The sequence below is a fragment of the Phocoena phocoena genome, chromosome 5 (genome assembly GCF_963924675.1).
Source record: "Phocoena phocoena chromosome 5, mPhoPho1.1, whole genome shotgun sequence".
NCBI classification, from domain to species: Eukaryota; Metazoa; Chordata; class Mammalia; order Artiodactyla; family Phocoenidae; genus Phocoena; species Phocoena phocoena.
In genome coordinates this window covers 125,416,783-125,441,183 of record NC_089223.1, presented here as the reverse complement: position 1 = coordinate 125,441,183, position 24,401 = coordinate 125,416,783, and the positions used below count along the sequence as shown (strand labels likewise).

At 35.2% G+C, this 24,401-nt stretch overlaps 1 protein-coding gene across 7 annotated transcripts in view; it reads left to right on the top strand.

The window, feature by feature from the left end:
• The window catches only part of MFSD8 (major facilitator superfamily domain containing 8), a 39,383-nt gene extending 18,208 nt beyond the window's left edge, over positions 1-21,175 (top strand). For 2 of the 7 annotated variants that reach the window (XM_065877582.1, XM_065877580.1), the window contains 7 exons: positions 2,256-2,400; positions 3,116-3,171; positions 6,651-6,759; positions 14,237-14,371; positions 17,513-17,616; positions 17,704-17,951; positions 19,727-19,933. In XM_065877582.1, coding sequence (XP_065733654.1) covers positions 2,256-2,400; positions 3,116-3,171; positions 6,651-6,759; positions 14,237-14,371; positions 17,513-17,616; positions 17,704-17,951; positions 19,727-19,933 — 1,004 coding nt within the window. Of the gene's footprint in view, positions 1-2,255; positions 2,401-3,115; positions 3,172-6,650; positions 6,760-14,236; positions 14,372-17,512; positions 17,617-17,703; positions 17,964-19,726 lie in introns of all 7 variants that reach the window. The other 5 variants (XM_065877585.1, XM_065877584.1, XM_065877581.1 and 2 more) reach the window with 4 other exon arrangements.
• Positions 21,176-24,401: the final 3,226 nt, after the last annotated feature.

Here is a 24,401-nt window from a genome sequence, read left to right as displayed (position 1 = left end):
TAGATGCAATTCAAGTATAAAACCTCATAGCTGAAGGCAAAGGGAGGGAAACTGATATTTTTTGATCTAGCAGTGAGGCTAGGCTCTTTATATGTGTTAACTCATGTTCCCTAAATCAAATGTTATTAGTCCCACTGTACAGATTAGGACACCAAGGCACAGAGAATCTAAGTAACTTATCCAGGGTCACCCTGATATTAAATGGGAAATATGAGATTCAAACCTCACTGTCTGATTCCAAAGTATACGTTCTGTCAGATAATCATTTAGCTTGACATCTCAGCAAGAGTTTGCTTTTTTTTTCCTGTTTATGAGAAACAAAATTCTTTTAATTGAAGGATTTGAGGAAAGTTATAGGAGGTTTTTTCCCCTTTTTGCCCATACCTTTAAGACTTTTCTAAGGTTGAAGAAAATGAAAGAGTTTAAAAAAGATTTACTAGTCTCTTCTTCTTTCCAAGCTTTCATAGTTTAATGAATATAAAAATATATTAATGAGATTTAATATTTCCCTAAGGCCGATTAATTTTCTGCTAAATGAGTAGAGAAATTAATTTTTTATGCCTAGCATAACTTTGAAAAACCATATAATTGGCCCATGCTTTTAAGATTGCAGTTATAAATAGAATCAATTTGAATCCAGCTCAGTTTACTTCATCATTAACACCCCAACCTCCAGTTTCCATTACTTTGCTTCAACAGAAGAAAGCCTAATTCATCATTCACCAGAATCTAGTATTTTAGTTCAGTGTTCTGGAATAAAATATAAGCAGAAATCTAGAACAATTGAACCTATTGCCTTACTATATGCATGAGGGCATAGTCTGGGTCTTTTTAAGCTTACCACTCTACCCTCAGTTTCTAGCACAGTACCTGGTATAGGCTTAGGTTCTCAGTAAATATTTTGGCCATCTATTTTAAAGATTATTCATGGGGCTTCCCTGGTGGTGTAGTGGTTAAGGATCTGCCTGCCAATGCAGGGGACACGGGTTTGAGCCCTGGTCTGGGAAGATCCCACATGCTGCAGAGCAACTAAGCCCGTGTGCTACAACTACTGAAGCCTGCGCCCCTGGAGCCCACGCTCCTCAACAAGAGAAGCCACCGCAATGAGAAACCCACGCTCGCCTCAATTAGAGAAAGCCCGCTGGCAGCAATGAAGACCCAACGCAGCCAAAAATAAATAAATAAGTAAATAAAAATTTTAAAAAAAGATTATTCACTAAAACATTTTATATTAAAGATGAGTAAATGTAGGCCTGAAAAGATTAGATGACTTTTCCAATAATAAACACATCAATAAGCACAAACATTTATTGAGTGCTTAACCATATGCTAGATGCTGTTCTAAGTGCTTTAGGTGCAGTATTTTACTTAATCCTCACTCTAAGGTTACATGTAAAGTCCTGGCAGAACGAGATAATAGAATCTAAATCAGGAGAGCAGACCAATACTTACCCAATCTGATTTTTGCCACAGATCCAAATTGAAAGTGGTATTAAATATATATAATTTAAGTACCATATACACAGTAATATTTTAAAATATTGAGTCAAAATGTGACAGTTTCGGGCTTCCCTGGTGGCGCAGTGGTTGAGAGTCTGCCTGCTGATGCAGGGGACGTGGGTTCGTGCCCCGGTCTGGGAAGATCCCACATGCTGCGGAGCGGCTGGGCCCGTGAGCCATGGCTGCTGAGCCTGCGTGTCTGGAGCCTGTGCTCTGCAACGGGAGAGGCCACAACAGTAAGAGGCCCGCGTACCGCAAAAAAAAAAAAAAGTGACAGTTTCTTATAATGAAATTGATTAAACTTTAATAGTTTACTTATGGAAGAAATTGTATAACTTAAATTTCATACAGAGATGTATTTTAAAAAAAGAAAATACTGGCAAGTTATGTTAGGTATAATCCCTTGTGAATGCCTGTACATCAGTGCTTCTCACCCATTTTTTATGTTATTGTCTCCCTAAGGAGGCTTTTTAGACATTTCTTTCCTAATCACTCCATCCCATGAAATTTTAATACCACAGACCTATATTGTATGTGTTTTATGTACTGTATGCATATCTGTGCTTTATACAGAAAAAGAGTAAATGTTTTGCCTCTCCCCACCAAGAACCAATTTTCTTGCCCCTGTTGAGATGTCTGATGCAGATGGATGATTCCATCTATTACTTCCAATTCTGTGGTAAATATTTCTCACATTTATTTTAGCCTGTGCCTCCCATGTAATAATTAATCTGTATACATTTTATTTTAATAAGTTTTTCAGACTTGTTTCGCACTCATTGGAGAAAAGGGCGTGACATGGGCTACCATTAAGCTGCAGATAAACATGTACACAGCACCAGTTTTACTTGGCGCCTTCCTGGGAATTTTAAATATTATTCTGATTCTTACTGTATTAAGGTAATTAGATAGAAATGATAAAACTACTCTTGTAGATTGTGAAATTAAATAAGCATTATCATTGTTGGAGAATTATTATTTCTATGATGTCTTTATTTGGTTTTTGATGTCTAGTTGTGTTCATATTTTCTTATCAGCTAACGCATGTGGTACTGACAACTAAAATAATAGATGATGAATAAGAACAGATTATAAGGTCTTTAAAGATTCAAGGTTTGGTCTTGGTCTACTAATGATAGATTTCTAAGTAGGGGAAATGGCATGAAAGCAACATTTTAAGTAGATTAATGATTAGGTTCAACCTTAGATACAAAAGTTACTCATAATGTGTATCTCTTTTATATATTAGAAAAAATTTTATAAAACTGCAGAAGTTTTGTTACTTTATATTTCTTTGGAGTGTTTTATCCAAGAGTCCAAAATGTTTATAACTCATGTTAAAAATCATTGGAAAACTTCAAATACTGATTAAGGCAGCTCATTTGTGCTTTTGGATGAATTGAGGGTTTTTTCATTTTATATGATTATATAATAATAATTGTAACTTGTATTTTAAAAATTTTATCGGTTATATATCATAATAATTTCATTACTCAGAAGACAGTAAAAGAAACTATACCAGAATGTGAAAAAATAGAAAGCTAGTAATAAATTTAAACTATTATCTATTATACTAAGCCTTTCATGGATACAATATTTATGTTTTTCTTTTAAGAGAACATCGTGTGGATGACTCAGGACGACAGTGTAAAAATATTAATTTTGAAGAAGGTACTATTGACCTGTTTGACTAAATTACTATAATATTACAAAGTGTTTCTAATGATTCTGTCTCTTTGATATTCACTTGAATTTTGTCTCTGAGGATAGTACAATGGGTAATTGGGGAAGATCTTCAAAGTTGAAAGTTAGCTAAGTTGATTTTTTTTAAAGGCATGCCTATATCAGTAACTTGGTGTGCACAATTGGTAAGGTTAAGACCATTGCTAAAAATCACTTCATCTTGTTTCCAAAAAGCCAATATCCTAAAATCCTTGAGATTTTGGAATGGTTTCAGTATTATTGCTACCAAATGTATCTTTCTGTTTCAAGTATTTCTTTATTCACTTAATCATGGGAATAAGTATGGTTTCTCTTTTGTATTTTTATTCTTTTGGTATACTCTACAAATACCCATTTTCATCCTTCATATCTTTCTCTGACTTATAAATAGGTACCCAGTCTGATAAGTAGGTATATTTTACTAAATAAACTATTATTTAAGTACTCCTAGTTATGTCCTCCTTGAGGATTGTCCCCCCATGCAAAAGAATGCAATTTAGTCCTTGTCCTCAAGGAGTTTATAAAGTTTTGGAAAAGACACTGTTAATTTTTACCAAGTTCTTTGATAGACATTTTATTTAATTTTTACAACAAAACTGGTGGAAGATAAAGTTAAAAGTAGTCGGGTGGAGAGCAGAGTGGTGAGGAGCTATAGCAAATTTTGAACAAAGGAGAAGTATGACGATAGATTGCAAGTGAGGCTAATCCAGATATGTAAAGGCCTGAACTACAGCACTAACTGAGAATGGAGAAGGGATGAGATATGAGCTTTTGAAGACAAAAAAAAAGATTCTGACAGGTTGGATAGGGAATATTAAGGAATGGAGGGGGTTGTTGAAGATGTCTGCTGGGTTTTGATTCTAGACAATTGAAAGAATGAGAGAAGGAGAATTTAAGAAGGGACACTGGCTGAAAAGATAAGGTGATTTCAATTTGGTTTAAACCAAATATAATGCTACCCTAGAACAACTAAAAAATTCCAGAGGCATCTGTAATTCTGGCAGTAGAGATCAAAGCTAGAGATAGAAATTTGGGAATCATCCAGTGAAAAACACTACAGCAACAAAGAGAGAGTGAGAGAAAGGAGGAAAGGAAGGGGTAGATGAATCAAGTGTGGCAAAATATTGTTGAATCTAGGGCATAGATGGATAAGGATGTGTTTGAAAGTTTTCAAAATAAAAAGAAAGAAAAAAAGAAACAATGAGTGGTGAGGAAGTGCCGGCAGTGGGTTTAAGCTACTGTTTTGAAAAGATGTAAGATAGGATGCTAACTTAACAGACCTATCTCTCTACCTCTTTAAAGGTAAAGAGAATGAGCGAGTTAAAGAGGGTGAGGTTGAGGGGCTGAGAAAGGGAAGATGCACAAGAAATCTTTCATAAGTTGAAGGGGATAACCATATAGATCCTTGCTTTATTGACTTTAATATGCTTAGAAAACACCTGGGAACCTTGTTAAAATGCAGAGTCTGTTTCAGTAGGCCTGGAGAGGGAGAATCTACATTTATAACAAGCTCCTATGGGAACTGATGCTGCTGGTCTATGAACCACACTTTGAGTAGCAAAGACATACAGCTACATTGTCAAATGTGGTAGCCACTAGTCATATTTGGCTGTTTAAACTTAATTACATTTAAGAAATTCCTCATTCTCACTATCTCACTAGCTACATTTTTTTTTTTTTTTTTTGGCTGTGTGGCGTGGCTTGCAGGATCTTAGTTCCCTAACCAGGGATTGAACCCGGGCCACATCAGTGAAAGCGCCGAGTCCTAGCCACCGGACCTCCAGGGAACTCCCACACTAGCTACATGTCAAGTGCTTAGTTAATGGGTATATGTGACTAACAGCCAGCTGTACTGGACAGTAGAGAGAAAGAACATTTCCATCACGTCAGAGTTCTATTGGACAACACTGCTCTAAAGCACAAATCGGAGTTTAAAAAGGAGAGATCTGTTTTCTTTCATAAGATTTCTAGGTCCTTCAAAATAATTTTTATAAAACAAAGATCATTTTTAAATTTCAATAAATGTTTAGATAAAACATCAAGTTGTTCCTATTATTAAAGATGTTATCATGGGATAGGATTTAATTTCCAATTACAGTTTTTTAATCAATATGCAGTGTTTTATTAAAATTCTTATAATTAGGATACCTAGTCAGTTCCCACAGTTTAGGATGCAACATTTCTGAGTCTCCCCACTAAAGCTAGCACTGGTTGGAGGCTGCAGAAAAGTAAACTCCAGTCTAACTTGGGGCAATGTTGATATTTGATTCAAAGGAGTAAAGACTGGCTTCTAGATGGTGATTGAGAATCAGGGAGGTCTATCCAAAATAATTTGAGGCCCACAGGGACCAGAGTCTATCCCAGAAAAGGAACTGGACAAAGGTGTGACTGCTTTTCTTTGTGTGAAAGGGAGGTCATAACCCTATGTCAAGTGTCCAAGGTGCTTAATTGCCCCCAACTATAGCAGACTATTTTCAAATCTCACTTATTATTGGAGGAAGAACTCCTCCTCAGGAATCCTGAGATATAAAGTCAGGCACTATTATGAAAAAATTATAGAAATTTATTGTGTCTTAGGAAAATCACCCCCTGCCCCCACTTCTGCCACACATACACTTAAAGATAACATAAATACATTCTTGTATTACTTACCTGGTTTACTCTGAATAAGTGGGTAAATTATAAAGTAGCATGATGGATGTGTATACATACATGTATCAACATATATGGCTTCACATTTCTCAATTACATCAGATATAGCTTATATTGAGTGTGTTACTTAACTATATAGTTCAAGATAAGTGAACATCTTAACTCATTTGCCTTCCTAATTTATAGAACCACCATCAAATCTTGGTAGTTCTTTGCAAAACATATAAATGATAACGTAAGAACTTAAACAAAATTGTGGTTAAAAAATAAGGATATTTACTAATAGTAATTCTACGTACTGTTGAAATTCAAAATATATATCCATTGAGGTGAATCATAGAACTGAGAACTTATTTAATAAACTATTTGAGGTCTTCATGAAATCCGTGTAACTTTAAAATTTAGGTAAGGTAGAAAAAAGTCTGCAACTGAAATTTAAAGCAAATTTAGTATTTAGTATGAGATCATTTTATAGAATTCTATGGACATACATTTCTGTTTTTGATTGAGAGACGCCGAATAGAAAATCTGAGTATTTCCTGTAGGTAACAGAATTGAAGTGTATGTCCTGGGAAGAAAATTCACTTTAATTTTAAATGCCATTTAAAAGTTATTTCTGTTATGTAAATTGTTAATTTTTAAATTGCTTTGAAAGCCTAAAAAAATGATTTTAAATGTTTAGTCATTGAATTTGCTACGTATAATTTTACACTGTTTTAGTGTCATAAGAAAAATTAGTTGTGTAGGTAATATAATTTTTCTTCTGTTTACTACAGCAAGTACAGATGAAGTTCAGGTCCCCCAAGGAAATATTGATCAAGTTGCTGTTGTGGCCACGAATGTTCTGTTTTTTGTGATTCTGTTTATCTTTGCCCTTTTTGAAACGTAAGTTATTTTCTGTTTTCATCTAAATCTGATTGTGTAAATAACCTGTATTTCTTAATGCAATATTAATCAGGAATATAGATATTCTCAAAATCCTTATGTAAGGCATATTTTTCTTATCATGATGTAAAAAGCATATATAAATTTTTTGCCTTTAACTTGAATGTAGTTAATTCTCTGCCTGTAATCTTACTGCCTTATCTTCCTTCCTTATAAGGGAGTCTGTTTCACTAGTCTTTCTCCCTTTCTTCTGAGTTTTGTAATAAATATGCTTATAAAACTTTGTGTATTAATTTAATTTACTTTAAGCTATATAGCTCCCTACATATGTATGTTGGGTTCAGTCTAGAAATTTTAACTCTGTTTAAGCCCTGATCCTGAAAAAACGTAGTATATTGCAGAATCTCTGCCTTGTGTAGGCTTTGTTGACCATTAGTTATCATATGGCTTTTTTTGTTTTTTAATTGGAGTATAGTTGCTTTACAGTATTGTGTTAGTTTTTGCTGTACAACGAAGTGAATCAGCTATATGTATACATACATCTCCTCTCTCTGGGGCGTCCCTCCCACTTCCCCCACGATCCCACCCACCTAGATCATCACAGAGCATTGAGCTGAGCTCCCTGTGCTATATACAGCAGGTTCCACTAGCTATCTGTTTTACACATGGTAGCATATATATGTCAATCCTAATCTCCCAATTCATCCCACCCTCCCCTTCCCCACCGTGTCCACATATCCGTTCTCTACATCTGCGTCTCAATTCCTGCCCTGAAGATACGTTCATCTGTACCATTTTTCTAGATTCCACATATTTGCGTTAATATACTATATTTGTTTTTACCTTTCTGACTTACTTTACTCTGTATGACATACTCTGGGTCCATCCACATCTCTACACATGACCCAATTTTTTATGGCTGAGTAATATTCCATTGTATATATGTACCACATCTTCTTTATCCTTTCATCTGTTGATGGACATTTAGGTTGTTTCCATGTCCTGGCTATTGTAAATAGTGCTGCAGTGAACACTGGGGTACATGTGTCTCTTTGAATTATGGTTTTCTCCAGATATATGCCCAGGAGTGGGACTGCAGTGTCATATGGTAGCTCTATTTTTAGTTTTTTAATGAACGTCCATACTGTTCTCCATAGTGGCTGTATCAATTTACATTCCCACCAACAGTGCAAGAGGGTTCCCTTTTCTCCACACCCTCTCCAGCATTTATTGTTTGTAGATTTTTTGATGATGGCCATTCTGACCAGTGTGAGGTGATAGCTCATTGTAGTTTTGATATGCATTTCTCTAATGATTAGTGATGTTGAGCGTCTTTTCAAGTGCCTCTTGGCCATCTGTATGTCTTCTTTGGAGAAATGTCTATTTAGATCTTCTTCCCATTTTTTGATTGGGTTTTTTTTTTTTGATATTGAGCTGCATGAGCTGTTTGTATATTTTGGAGACTAATCCCTTGTTGGTCGTCACTTTGTTTGCAAATATTTTCTCCCATTCCGTGGGTTGTCTTTTCATTTTGTTTATGGTTTCCTTTGCTGTACAAAACCTTTTAAATTTAATTAGGTCTCATTTGTTTATTTTTGTTTTTATTTTCATTACTCTAGGAGGTGGATCCAAAAAGATATTGCTGTGATTTATGTTATAGAGTGTTCTATGTTTTCCTCTAAGAATTTTATAGTGTCTGGTCTTATATTTAGGTTTTTAATCCATTTTGAGTTTATTTTTGTGTATAGTGTCAGAGAATGTTCTAATTTTGTTCTTTTACTTGTAGAGATCCCGTTTACCCAGCACCACTTATTGAAGAGACTGTCTTTTCACCCTTGTATATTCTTGCCTCATTTGTCATAGATTAGGTGACCATAGGTGTGTGGGTTTATCTCTGGGCTTTCTATCCTGTTCCATTGATCTATTTTTCTGTTTTTGTGCCAGTACCATACTGTCTTGATTACTGTAGCTTTGTAGTATAGTCTGAAGCCAGGGAGCCTGATTCCTCCAGCTCCATTTTTCTTTCTCAGGATTGCTTTGGCTATTCGGGGTCTTTTATGTTTCCATATAAATTGTAAAATTTTTTGTTCTAATTCTGTGAAAAATGCCATTGGTAATTTGATAGGGAATGAGTTGAATCTGTAGATTGCTTTGGGTAGTATAGTCATTTTTACAGGGTTGATTCTTCACATCCAAGAACATGGTATATCTCTCCATCTGTTGTGTCATCTTTGATTTCTTTCATCAGTGTTTTATAGTTTTCTGAGTACAGGTCTTTTGCCTCCTTAGGTAGGTTGATTCCTCGGTATCTTATTCTTTTTTGTTGCAATGGTAAATGAGATTGTTTCCTTAATTTCTCTTTCTGATTTTTCGTTCTTAGTGTATAGGAATGTAAGAGATTTCTCTGCTTTAATTTTTATCCTGCAACTTTACCAAATTCATTGATTAGCTCTAGTAGTTTTCTGGTGGAATCTTTAGGATTACCTATGTATAGTATCATGTCATCTGCAAACGGTGACAGTTTTACTTCTTTTCCAATTTGTATTGCTTTTATTTCTTTTTGTTCTCTGATTGCCATGGCTAGGACTTCCAAAACTATGATGAATATTAGTGGTGAGAGTGGACATCCTTGTCTTGTTCCTGATCTTAGAGGAAATGCTTTGTTTTTCACCATTGAGAATGATGTTTGCTGTGGGTTTGTCATATATGGCCCTTATTATGTTGAGATAGGTTCCCTCTATGCCCACTTTCTGGAGAGTTTTTATCATAAATAGGTGTTGAATTTTGTCAAAAGCTTTTTCTGCATCTATTGAGATATGATCATATGGTTTTTATTCTTTAATTTGTTAATATGGTGTATCACATTGATTGATTTCATATATTGAAGAATCCTTGCATCCCTGGGATAAATCCCACTTGATCGTGGTGTGTGATCCTTTTAATGTGTTGTTGGTTTCTGTTTGCTAGAATTTTGTTTAGGATTTTTGCGTCTATGTTCATCAGTGATATTGGTCTGTAATTTCCTTGTTTGGTGTTATCTTTGTCTGGTTTCAGTATCAGGGTGATTGTGGCCTTGTAGAACGAGTTTGGGAGTGTTCCTTCCTCTGCAATTTTTTGGAAGAGTTTGAGAAGGATAGATGTTAGCTCTTCTCTAAATGTTTGATAGAATTTGCCTGTGAAGCCGTCTGGTTCTGGACTTTTATTTGCTGCAAGCTTTATAATTACAGTTTGAATTTCATTACTTGTGATTCATCTGTTTATATTTTTTAATTCTTCTTGAATCAGTCTTGGAATGTTGTACCTTTCTATGAATTTGTCCATTTCTTCCAGGTTGTCCATTTTATTGGCATATAGTTGCTTGAAGTAGTCTCTTCTGAGCCATTGTATTTCTGTGGTGTCAGTTGTAATTTCTCCTTTTTCATTTCTAATGTTACTGATTTGAATACTCTCCCTTTTTTCTTGTTGAGTCTGGCTAAAGGTTTATCAATTTTGTTTCTGTTCTCAAAGAACCAACTTTTAGTTTTATTGATCTTTGCTATTGTTTTCCTCATTTCTATTTCATTTATTTCTATTCTGATCTTTATGATTTCTTTCTTTCTACTAACTTTGGTGTTTTTTGTTCTTCTTTCTCTAGTTGCTTTAGGTGTAAGTTTAGATTGTGTATTTGAGATTTTTCTTGTTTCCTGAGGTGAGATTGAATTACTATAAACTCCCCTCTTAGAACTGCATTTGCTGCATCCCATGAGTTTTGGGTTGTCATGTTTTCATGTTATTTGTTTCTATGTATTTTAAAAAATTTCCACTTTGATTTCTTCAGTGATCTCTTGGTCATTTAGTAGTGTATTGTTTACCCTCCATGTGTTTGTGTTTTTTACAGTTTTTTTCCTGTAATTGATTTCTAATCACATAGCGTTGTGGTTGGAAAAGATGCTTCATATGATTTCAGTTTTCTTAAATTTTCCGAGGCTTGTTTTGTGATCCAAGATGTGATCTATCCTGGAGAATGTTCCATGTGCACTTGAGAAGAAAGTGTATTCTGCCGCTTTCGGGTGGGCTGTCCTATAAATATCAATTAAATCTATCTGGTCTGTTGTGTCATTTAAAGCTTGTATTTCCTTATTTATTTTCTGTCTGGATGATCTGTCTGTTGGTGTAAGTGGGGTGTTAAAGTCCCCCACTATTATTGTGTTACTGTCGATTTCCCCTTTTATGGCTGTTAGCATTTGCCTTATGTATTGAGGTGCTCCTATGCTGGGTGCATAAATATTTTTAATTGTTATATCCTCTTCTTGGATTGATCCATTGATCATTATGTAGTGTCCTTCCTTATCTCTTTTAACAGTCTTTATTTTAAAGTCTATTTTATCCGATATGAGTCTTGCTACTCCAGCTTTCTTTTGATTTCCATTTGCATGGCACATCTTTTTCTGTCTCCTCACTTTCAGTCTGTATGTGTCCCTAGGTCTGAAGTGGGTCTTCTCTTTTTTATTATTTTAATTAATTAATTTATTTTTGGCTGTGTTGGGTCTTTGTTGCTGCGCTTGGGCTTTCTCTAGTTGTGGCGAGCGAGGGCTATTCTTCATTGTGGTGTGTGGGCTTCTCATTGCAGTGGCTTCTCTTGTTGTGGAGCACGGGCTCTAGGCACATGGGCCTCAGTAGTTGTGGCATGCGGGCTCAGTAGTTGTGGCTTGCAGGCTTTAGAGTGCAGGCTCAGTAGTTGTGGGTCACGGGCTTAGTTGCTTAGCAATATGTGGGATCTTCCCGGACCAGGGATCGAACCCCTGTCCCCTGTGTTGGCAGGCAGATTCTTAACCATTGTGCCACCAGGAAAATCCCTGAAGTGGGCCTCTTGTAGACAGCTTATATATGGGTCTTGTTTTTGTATCCATTCAGCCAGTCTTTGTCTTTTGGTTGGAGCATTTAATCCATTTACATTCAAGGTAATTATCGATATGTATGCTCCAATTACCATTTTCTTAATTGTTTTGGGTTTGTTTTTGTGGGTCTTTTTCTCCTCTTGTGTTTCCCTCCTAGAGAAGTTTCTTTAGAATTTGTTGTAGAGCTGGTTTGGTGGTGTTGAATTCTCTTAGCTTTTGCTTGTCTGTAAAGCTTTTGATTTCTCTGTTGAATCTGAATGAGATCCTTGCTGGGTAGAGTAATCTTGGTTGTAAGTTTTTCCCTTTCATCACTTTAAATATATCCTGCCACTCCCTTCTGTCCTGCAGCACCCTACTTATATATGTTGGGTTCAGTCTAGAAATTTTAACTCTGTTTAAGCTCTGATCCTGAAGAAAGCTAGTATATTACAAAATCTCTGCCTCGTGTAGGCTTTGTTGACTGTTAGTTACCATATGGCTTTAAAAAATATATATTTATTTATTTTTAAAAATATTTATTTATTTATTTATTTATTTTGGTCGTACTGGGTCTTAGTTGCAGCATGTGGGATCTTTTTAGATGCAGCATACGGACTTCTTAGTTGCGACATGTGCACTCTTAGTTGCAGCATGCGAACTCTTAAAAGTTGCAGCATGCCTGCGGGATCTAGTTCCCTAACCAGGGATTGAACCCGGGCCCCCTGCGTTGGGTATGCAGAGTTTTACCCACTGGACCACCAGGGACGTCCCTTGTCATATGGCTTTTTAATTTTTAAAATACCTTTCCATTATTAAAATAGTATATTCTTGTAAATATTCCAAACACTACAACTGTATTTCCACATCCACTTCTTTCCCTGGAGGTAACCACTGCTAATACTTCAGTGTGTGTTGTTTTGAAACATTTTTTTCTATACAACTGTAAGTATTAAGGGGTATGTGTGTGTGTGTGTGTGTGTGTGTGTGTCTTTAAACCAACAAGAATATGTGATATTATCATTTGACAATTTGTTTTTTTCACTTTTTGATATATTGTTACATTTTTATGCCAGTACATTTTATGCCAGATATACTTGATTTTTTTTTTTTTTTAATTATTGAGATACATGGAATTTTTAGCTCATCTGATTTTGGGGGTATTTATTTTATTATGGTAAATATACATAACATAAACTTACTATTTTAACTTCTTTTTTCAATTTAAAGGATATAATTTATTCTCTTGTATATTTATTTCCCATTTTTGAACCATGTTATTGGACATGTATTAAACTTGTAGTCTGCTATGATTCTTAGAGCTTTTCTGCCATATTTTCTTTTGTTTTTATTGAGGCCAGATTTGTATATAATAATGTATTTGTTTCAGATGTACCATTTTAATTACTTTTAATTGCACAATTCAGTGGCATTAAATACATTCACAGTGTTGTGCAACCATTACCACCACCCGTTTCCAGAACCTTTTTATCATCCCAAACAGAAGTGCTACACCCATTTATCACTAAGTCCCATTCCCCCTCACCCAGCCCCTGGTTTGCTCTATTCGCCTTTCTTTCTTTATGAATTTGCCTATTTTAGGTACTTCATACGAGTGGAATCATGCATCTTTTGTCATTTTTTGTCTTGTATGTTTCACTTGGCATGATGTTTTCAAGGTTCATCCATGTTGTAGCATGTGTCAGAATTTTATACCTTTTTATGGCTGAATAATATTCCACTGTTATTTATATACCAATTTTGTTTATCCATTCATCTGTCAGTGGAAATGTGGGTTATTTCCATCTTTTGGCTATTGTAAATAATACTACTATGAACATTAGTGTACAAGTATCTGAGTCCCTGCTTTCAGTTCTTTTGGGTATATACCAGGAAGTGGATCATATGATAATTCTGTGTTTCACTTATTGAGAAATGAGTGAACTATCTTCCAAAGCAGCTCATCTGATTTTAAAATTAAAGATGGTGATTTTTTTTTAAAAGAATGAATATTTTGAAATTCCTTTTTTAGCCAGTTAACAGAAGGAGACAGAAAGTAGGAAAAGAAGCTTGGCAAGGAAGGAGACAGATATTCATATAAAGGAAGAGCAGCATTCGGAGGTAGGGAGAAAAATATGTACATTCAAAGATAGGTATGAAAGAGACAGAGAAGAGAAAAAAAATCCCAGAAGTTTCTAATAACTTAATCATAGTAAGTTAATAACTTAATCATAGTAACATTATTTCATTGAAAAGAGACCAGTTTAAATCAAAACACAACCATGATTTTTTAATTATATTAGAATGGTAGGAATTATGGTTGGTTTGTTTCCTTTTCCTGTTTTTCAAACTTTTTGCAGTGTTGGACATGTTACTTATATAATTACAGTAAATATTAAAAAATAAAAATGCAAACAGCCAAACTTAGTAGCTTGTGCATGTTACAACAAAATGTACTTAAAATGTCTTAAAATTTTTGTTTCTGTAGATCTGGTGTCATTTTTAAAAGGGATGCAGATTCTTGAATGTGTTGGTATCATTATTAAATCTTACTATTTCAACTTTAAATAACAATGCCTATGATTGAAATAAAAGAAGAATAATTTCTTTTTTATTTTTCTTAGAATTGTTACTCCATTAACAATGGATATGTATGCCTGGACCAGAGAACAAGCTGTGTTATATGATGGCATAATACTTGCTGCTCTTGGAGTTGAGGCAGTTATTATTTTCATGGGGATAAAATTACTTTCCAAAAAGTAGGTTATTTGTCTTTGGTTTTATTTCAAGTCTTTTTTTTTTTTTTAAAGTGAAACATGAAACAGACCTAATGATGTAAATGAATATATTAGTAAAGTAATATAAAGCTTTTCTGTCATTATGCATGAGTTTTAGTCCTTGAATGTTTGCAAACAGATTTAAAATTTATTAAGGGAGCATATTTCTGTACCATGTAGTATATTCTTTGGTAAAGCAAGATATTTTACAAAGTGAATAATTGTCTTCTAACGTATCTTTTGTATATTATGTTTTATTTAAAGTATTTCTATAAGCGTATTTCATAAAACATTGTTCTGCTGTGAAAGATTAATGGTTAAGTGTGGAAAATTCTGGTTAAAATCACCAAACTTCTTTACTCTAAAACTTCTAAATCTTCAGTATATATACTATATCACCTTAATGACAAGAGTACGTAGCATTTCGCAAAGTTTTTTGTAACTTTGATCACAGAACACTTTTTAAAAGAAGCATTTTGTAAAAGTATAACTGTAAAGAGCACACTAAGAAAAATACTTGTATAAAATTAAGTTCATTCATATATTCTGGAGTGGAACATTAGTTGATAAATTTAGACAGTTCTAATGATTTAATTATTCCTAAAATATTTTAACAATACTTTAGAACTTTAATAAAGTTCTAAAATCAATTAACAAATATTGAGTCGGTGTGTAGGGTTAGGTGTTATGGGGAATACTACGAAGATTCCTATCCTTATAGAGCCAAGTAGAGGGGCCAAGATATAGACATAGACATAGATTCATATTCAAAGTTAAATAATAGTACATGCATTACATCTTGCTACAGAAGTAGAGTGGTCCTGCTGATAGGCATTCTTACAGATGATCCAATTTCATGTCCTTCAAAGAGCTTGTATTCTACTGGAGGGAAAGCCAATAAACAAATGTGAAATCAGGTCATGGGAAGTACTATGAAGAATAGAGCAGAGGAAGAGAATAAAAAGTGGCAAGGCAGGGTTGGGAGAGAGGGGAAGTGTTGTTTTGATTGACTGCTCATGGAGGGCAGCTCAAACGGAAGTTACATCCAAGCAGAGACCTCAGTGAAGTCAGAGAACAGCCATGCAGTGGCCTGAAACTCTCTTGCCCCAGAAGACTGTGCTTTGTACGTTTAAGGAAGAAGCAGAAAGGCCGTTTTGGCCAGAGAAGAATGAGAATAATGGCAAATGGGAGAAGATCAGGTTGGAAAGATGTGAAGCCTTGTAGGTATTCTGAGGGTAATGGGAGGTGTTGGGTTTGTTTGTTTTGTTTTAGGAATCTTTGCTCTTGTCTGCATATTTTATTTTAAAAATTAATTAATTAATCCATTCATTCTTGGCTGCATTGGGTCCTCGTCACTGCATGCAGGCTCTCTCCAGTTGCAGCGAGTGGGGGCCACTCCTTGCCACGGTGTACGGGCCTCTCATTGCAGTGGCCTCTCCCGTTGCAGAGCAAGGGCTCCAGGCGCATGGGCTTCAGTAGTTGTGGCACGCAGGCTCAGCAGTTGTGGCTCGCGGGTTCAGCTGCTCCACATCATGTGGGATCCTCCTGGACCAGGGATTGAATTCCCAACCACTGTGCCACCAGGGAAGTCCCTGTATATTTCATTGTTTGTTATGGAAAATTTCAAACATATACAAAGGTACAGAGAGAATCATGTACTGAATGTTTAATATCTATTGCCTAGCTTCAACAATTATAACCTTGGACAATCTTGATTCATCTATACCTCCACCTACTCCACACTGCCTATCCCCTACATCTGGATTATTTTGAAGCTGATGTTAGACATCATTTCATGTCTTCCATAAATATTTCAGTATGTATCTCTAAAAGTTAATGATGACAGCATTTATCACATCTAAAAAAATTAACAGTGATTTCTAAATATCATCAGATATCCAGGGAGTATTCAAATTTTCTCCACTGTCTCAAATTTTAAAAAAAATTTGTTTTGTTTTATATTGTTTTATTTCACAGCTTACTCACTTGACTCAGGCTCTTACGTTTCTTAAGTCTCTTTTAATCTATAAGTTTCTTTACCATCTCTTCCATCTCCCTCTTTTTCTCCCTTACAAATTGAAGCAACCAAGATGTTTGCCCTATAGTTTCCCACATTTTGGATCTTGTTGAATAAATCCCTGTGGTGTCTTTGTTTGTTTTTTAATATTTTCCTGTGTTTACTATATTTCTTGAAAATTGGTACTTAGATCTAGAAGCTTGATGAGATTTGAGTTCAGTTTTTTGGCAAGAATGTTTTATAGGTGGTGGTATGTGCTTACATCAGGAGAAATGTAAAGTTTTGTTTATCTCTTTTTATGATGTAAGTGGCCATTGACCATTCCTTAGATCCATTAATTTATTAATAGATCAGTGTAAAATGCTGGTATTTTAATTCTATCATTCCTTTATTTATTTGCTGGAACACTTTCTATAAAGAGAACTTTTCCATCACTACCTATTTGGTTATCCTGAGGTACAGTTTTTGTAGGAGAGATAGGGTGATCCTTTTCTTTTATTAACTGATTTTTAAAATACTGAGTGGGTTCCCTAACATCCTCTAAAAATGACCAAGAGTATTTTATTTTAATATAGTATGAATTTATAAATAACATTGTGATGTGTTTCAAGCCATTGTCATTACTGTTCTTTTTGGTGTTCATGTTGTCATATTCTTAGCCAGCTTCCTCAAATTGGCTCTGAGTCCTTTTTTTTGGTGGGGGGCCACGCCGTGAGGTCTGCAGGATCTTAGTTCCCCGACCAGGGATTGAACCCGTGCCCCCTACAGTAGAAGCTCACAGCCCTAACCACTGGACCTCCAGGGAATTCCCTCTGAGTCCTTGTAATCATAACCTAGTAGTCACTGGTAATTTCTGTTCTTCCTGTTATGATAAGATGTCCAGGCTCATCTTATATATTTTCTGTCCCAGACCTGATATCAGCCAGTTTTCAGAGGAGTCCTGGTTCCTTTTAGTGGGAAATTATATTTTGCATTCGTTTTAATTAGTATATCACTAAAAGTATCAAGATATTATTTTATTTATAGTCTTAAAAATTCTAAAAGTAATGAAGCTATGTTATAATACAATGTTTCATTTTTTAGTAACAGTTTCTCTCCTTTAACAGGGTTGGCGAGCGTGCTATTCTGCTGGGAGGACTCATTGTTGTATGGGTTGGCTTCTTTATCTTGTTACCTTGGGGACATCAGTTTCCCAAAATACAGTGGGAAGGTATAGCTATACATAATTCTATAATGTTAGCCCCTGTTATTCATTTAAATTAACAAGTAATACACTGTACTGATTTTGTTCTTACAGATTTACATAATAATTCAATCCCTAATACCACATTTGGAGAAATAATTATTACTCTTTGGAAGATTCCAAGAGAAGATCACAATGAAGGACCAACTGGTTGCCCAGTTGAACAAGCCTGGTGCCTCTACACCCCCATGATCCATCTGGCCCAGTTCCTCACATCAGCTGTGCTAATTGGAATAGGCTATCCATCCTGCAATGTTATGTCATATACATTATATTCAAAAATTCTGGGGCCAAAACCTCAGGTGAGTCAGCTAGCATGAAACTGCAATTGCATGAGGTATACTTGTAAGCACTCACATTTTTTGTGACCATTCTGTATTTCTTTGTTTTGTTTTTGGCCGTGTTAGGTCTTTGTTGCGTGGGCTTTCTCTGGTTGCTGCGAGTGGGGGCTACTCTTGGTTGTGGTGTGCGGGTTTCTCACTGGGTGGCTTCTCCTGTTGTGGAGCATGGGATCTAGGCGCATGGGCTCAGTAGTTGTGGCTCACAGGCTTTAGAGTGCAGGCTCAGTAGTTGCAGCGCATGGGCTTAGTTGCTCCGCGGCACGTGGGATCTTCTGGGACCAGGGCTTGAACCCGTGTCCCCTGCATTGGCAGGCAGATTCTTAACCACTGTGCTACCAGGGAAGTCCGTGTAATCTGCTTTTTTAAAGAAATATAACAATATGCTGTAAATATTCTCCCATGACATTTAATTTTCTTTTAGGGAATTATTTTTAATGGAGACATATTCTATCTTATGTATGTACCATCATTTATTTAGTCATTTTCCTATTATTATATATTTAGCTTATTTCCAGGTTTTACTTCTGACTTTTCTTTTTAGTAGCAGTTATTTAAATGGCAACAAAATGAAAATAGTATCTTGTTCTTTATAAAAATTAAATTGATAGTTTTACATTTTCAAGGTAGAAATTAATGTTTATTGAAATAAAGCAAAGAAAAATATTTTAACATCAGTGTATTAAAGCTATAATAATAGGTAAAACATTTGGTAATTTCTGGGTTTTTTAATCTATAAAGTTATATTTTCACATTTTCAAAATCAAGAATAAAAGCATATTAATTACAAAAACAATATATGATGGTTGTAACAAAATTCAAGTAATTTGAAATGTATATAGCAGAAAAGGAAGGCTCTCCTTACCTCCATCACACTAAAGTCAACCACTATTTACTTCATTTGTACACGTCATGATATTTTTTATGCCTTTTCAAACATATCCACCCTCATGCCTTTTTAAAAAAAGATAAAATGAATTATATCTCATGTATATAAACCTTTTTTACACCTTGGATTTTTTTTTCCCCTTAATATACCGTGGTCTTCTTTCCATGTCAATGTGTATAGAGATGTTATTCTTGTTATAAGATCTTATTCTGTATAAGACCATATTCTTTTAAGCAACTGTTTAGCATTCCATTTATTAAATGTACCATAGTCTATTTACTTAATCCACGCTTGACAGGTTATTTACAATTGGAGGATATTAAAAGTAATGCTGCATTGCACGTTCTTGGGTATATTGTATGGGCTATAGTTTTGGATACAGTAGTTGGAGCAGTGACATTGTGGTATAGTGGAAATTACTACAGTGGAGTCAGCCAAACAGGGCTTCATATCTCTTGGATAAGTTACTTGAATTTTCTGAGCTTTAGCTTCCACATTTGTTAAGTGGGTATAAAACCAATCATAGAAATTTGTGAACGTTGGAAACAATATATGTAGAGCACCTGACACAGTGTCTGGAAAATAGCAAGTACAGAATAAATGGTAGCCTTAAAAAGTAAATTTATGAATCATTTCAGCAGACAGTGTTCGTTCTTTTATACTTTTATTTTCCTAAACAGTATATCAGATAAGTTTATTGCTCATTATTTGCTGTATTTATAGAGAGGTACTTTAATTTAAAAATAACAGAGGAAGTGATTCTTGTGTTTGTCATAGTTTGGTAATATTAGCATCATCCTTGCTTTTAAAATAACTACACCTGAGTATCAGTTTGCTTCTCCCCCAACAGGGTGTGTACATGGGCTGGTTAACAGCGTCTGGAAGTGCAGCACGGATCCTTGGACCTGTCTTCATCAGCCAAGTGTACGCTGCCTGGGGTCCACGATGGGCTTTCAGCCTGGTGTGTGGAATGGTGGTGCTCGCCATCACACTCCTGGGTGTGGTTTACAGAAGACTCATTGCTTTTTCTGTAAGGCATGGAAGGATTCAAGAATAACCTAGCTAAGACTGTGGTGGAAAGTACTTGCTGTGTGGAACTTTCTCTTTTAAGGCTCTGCTAGATGATTGCTAAGAGTCAGTTTCCTAAAGTCAGGTTGTAGATATTGCATATGTTGAATAACAAGAACATATATTGAATAAAATAGGAAATTCTGTGTGTAATTATGAATAGCAAGATAATATAAAAATTCTGGATCATAGTTTCCTTATCTCAAAAAAGAAATAGTCTTCATATGACATTTTTTGGGGGGTGGCATAAAGTCATGAGTGAATAGACAGTGGTCTATAAATGTGAAGTTATACTCAAGTCAAACTGCAGAGGCGTCATTAAAATAACAAGAGAATATGCAGTGAAATCATAAGGAGAGTTCTGTATGAATTACCTGTAATAGAATGAAATTATAGAAATCTTTTACCTAATAGAGGTACTTTTATTCACAGCTATCTCCTTTTTATTTATTAAAAAATGCATTTTCTGTTATTATAAAGTTTTCCTTATGAAGTAAAATCATGACTTAAATTTTATACTTACCATGCCTGCCATCTTCCCTTAGCTTCTATAAGTCATGATTTTTAATACTACACTTTCCGTCTTATTTTAGTTCAGGATCTTACTAATTAACCCCTAAGTTAATGGATATGTATGAATAATGCTCATATTTGAGCAATAAAAAGGATTAAGAGATTAAGATGGATTTTGCTACCTGTAGTACAGATAACTACTTTTTTCTTTCAAGTCCTAATAAATAATTCACTTTAGAAACATAAGCCAGATATATGTTATTTTATACATATACTGAACAGCAAACTTAAAATTATTGGCATTTTCTAATTCCCTTAAATTCTAGAGAAAAACTATTACCTTATTTATTTTTTCTCTCTCAGTAGTGGTAGGGAAGACCCAATGGTTTTCAATCTGTGTCTGCATAGCTACTCAGAACTGCAGAATTTTAAATTTGGATAAGCCCGACAGCCCCAATATAGGCAGGCTAATAAATCTGAGGTAAAATAGCTGTAATCTAACAGTTTACCGAGTTTACTAGAAATTGGCTAAATCACATTATGTACACTTTACTACCTCACATAAGTTGAATGCTGCTAAAAGGGACTAGTACAGAACTATCTATATGGATAATCAGTATTATCCAAAAATGCAAAAATATTTCTAAATACTTTTCCAAATGTTTCCTACGCTAAGTTATAAATATTTCAAATCTAAGAGTAAACACTATAATTTGCACTTTATGTTGTTTGTTGTACCTTTTTTGGGGGAGGTGGCTTGAATAACAAAAATTTATTTTTCATAGTTCTGGAAGCTAGAAGGCTTGAGATCAAGTTGTCAGCAGGGTTGATTTTTTTCTGAGGCCTCGCCTTGGTTTGTAGATGGTTATCTTTTCCCTTTGTCATTTGTTTTTTTCCAGCTTTATTGACATATAATTGACATATGACATTGTATACGTTTAAGGTGTACAACATATTGATTTGATACTTACGTATTGCAAAATGATAACCACCATAGCTTTAGGTAACACCTCCATCATATCACATAATTACTGTTTCTTTTTTCGTGGTGCGAACATTTAAGATCTATCTACTCTCTTAACAACTTTTAAGTATATAATACAGTGTTATTAACTATAATCACCATGCTGTACAATAGATCCCTAGAACTTATTCATCTTATAACAGGAAGTTTATACTCTTTGACCAACATCTCCCCATTTCCTTCACGGCCTAGCCACTGGCAACTGTCATTCCACTCTCTGCCTCTAATAGTTTGTCTCTTTTAGATTCCACATACAAGTCATATCATATAGTATTTGTCCCTTTCTTTCTGACTTACTTCACTTAGCATAATGCCTCAGGGTCCATCCATCTTGTCACAAATGGCAGGGTCTCCTTTCTTATGGCCGAATAATATTCATACACACACACTTACTTACATTTTCCTTATCCATTCATCTGGTGATGGACACCTAGGTTGTGCATCATATCTTGGCTGTTGTGAATAATGCTGCAATGAACATGAGAGTGCAGATATCTCTTTGAGATCCTGCCTTCATCTTCTTTGGATATATACCCAGAAGTGGAATTGCTGGATCACATGGTAGTTCTTAATTTTTTGAGGACCCTCTATACTGTTTTCCATGGTGGCTACACCAATTTACATTCCTATCAACAGGACATGAGGGTTCCCTTTCTCTACATACTTGCAAACAGTTGTTATTTGTATCTTTTTGATAGCCATTTTAACAAGCGTGAGGTGATATATTTCATTGTGTACCTCTGTTTGACTTTATTTTTAGGCATTCTCCATTTTGTGGCTTGTCTTGCCAAAAGGACCCAGGAATCAAATAAAGGGACTTATACTAGCCAAAAATGGGACAATTAAAGCATTGAGAAGAATAATAACTGCAGCCAATTTAAACACATCAAATGTGTGAAAATCTGTGAGTTCATAATGATATTAAAAGTAAGAAACACACTGGTCACCTTTGGAGGTTGCTAGGGCTTTAACTCTTTACTCTAAAAACCAGGAAATAAAGACTTAAGCTTCTCTTCTGCCTTTCCTGTATCTAAACTTCAGGGTAATAAAATATTGATGAGGGAAAGTTATTTCCTATAGAATAATCCAAGCTAATAAATACAAGGGAATAATAGAATTAGAAAAACCCCCATCTAGCATCCTTTAGTGAAATAATATTATAGATATGGGCACCATTCATCAGTGAATGATAAAACTAGTGAGGTGGAAGATTATTGAGGAACTTTCCAAAGGATGGATGAAGCCAACACCTGAACGCACTGACCACTCTTAACATCATTAAAAGTGGGTAAGCGTTACGTGCCTCCTGATTTGATGCAGCAAGTACTCAGCACCACCTATGAAAGCGTTCCTGCCGAAAAACATTGAGTCAGAATCTAATCAAGCCTGTAGATGTAAACTACCAGTTTATAGGAAATACGAAAGATACAACTAAAAGCCACCTCTAGGAAGTAATCATCTAAGCCCAGAAGATGATATATTCTATAGACAAATGGTCCAGTTTCTTAAAATTAAAAAAAAAAAATGCCGTGGAAAAAATAAAAGTTGAGAGATCAGCAGTCATAGATGAAAAGAAACTTCAGAGATATATAAATCAAATGCATTATATAGATCTTATTTTGGATCTTGTTTTAAGTCAAATGTAAAAGGGTATTTTTGAGGTAACTGGAGAAATTTGAAACTGGACTTACCATTAAATATTAAGGAATTACTGTAAATTCTGAGATGTGTGTTATTGGTTATGCTTTTAAAAGCTCCTTATCTGTTAAAGGTACTAAAGAGTTTATGATAGAAATTATATGATTTCTGGGATTTGCCTCAAAATACTCCAGTGGGGGAAGGATATCAGTAAGAGAGATGTAACAGGATTGGCAAAATATTTGTTGAAGTTGGGTGGGAGACACATGGAGGTTCCTTATCCTGGTATATCTGTACTTCTGTTTTTAAATTTCCACAATTAATTTAACGTAAGTTAATAACATAATCAGCTGTGTATTTTAGAATGAGCTGGCTGCAGTGTGAAGTATGAATTGGAATGGATGTGGAGGACATTTATCATGTATGTGACCACTCTTCACTTCCTGCAGACCCTTCTACATTTGGAGAATTTCTCACATTGAGCCTCTCCTTTTAGATAGAAGCCAAAATGCATTTGTTCTCTCTACCTTTGCAGCCAGGCCATGAGCTTGTGTTTCTGGCTCTGCCAGTACACTCCTCCAATGTGAAACTTCATAAGGAACTGAGCAAAAGGAGGAAGTGAGCAACATAAGCAAAACTTACTTTAGTGAGGGAGCAAGGTCAGTGGCTAAATTCTCGAGAAAGCCGTCAGAGCTCCCAGAACCTAGTCCCCTAGCTTCATCAGCATGGCTGTGGGATCTGTGCTGAGCAGCGTTGTTAGGATGTCTTCTTCTGGGGAAGCTCCTACGTTATGATTCAGCCATTGTTTTTAGCTGCAAAGCCTGAATCTCTTTCCCTCCTCGAAGGTCTGTGAGCTGATATCCTTTAATAAATATATTCTCTGTGTAAACTAACTAGGTTAGATTTTGATGTTTGCAAGTAAAAACCCTGACTCATATAGGAGGCATAGATGTTTAGAGACGAGCAGGAGGCTATTGCAGTAGTTCAGATGAGTGATGCTGGTGACTTGAATTAGGGAACTGACAGTGGAATTGGGAATTTAAAGCATGTAAAATATATTTTAGAGGTAGACTTGGATTAACTGGTGATTAGATGAGGTAAAAGAAGGTGTTAAGAATGAGTTCCAGGATTCTGACATGAACAGCTAGTGATGCAGATGCCATTTACTGGAATAAGTACTGAGGAGAAACAGGAAAAGTGCAGTTGAACTAATGTTGTCATAGACAACAAAGGCATGCCAGACAGATATGCCCATAAAACAGATAAAAACAGAATGTGTTAT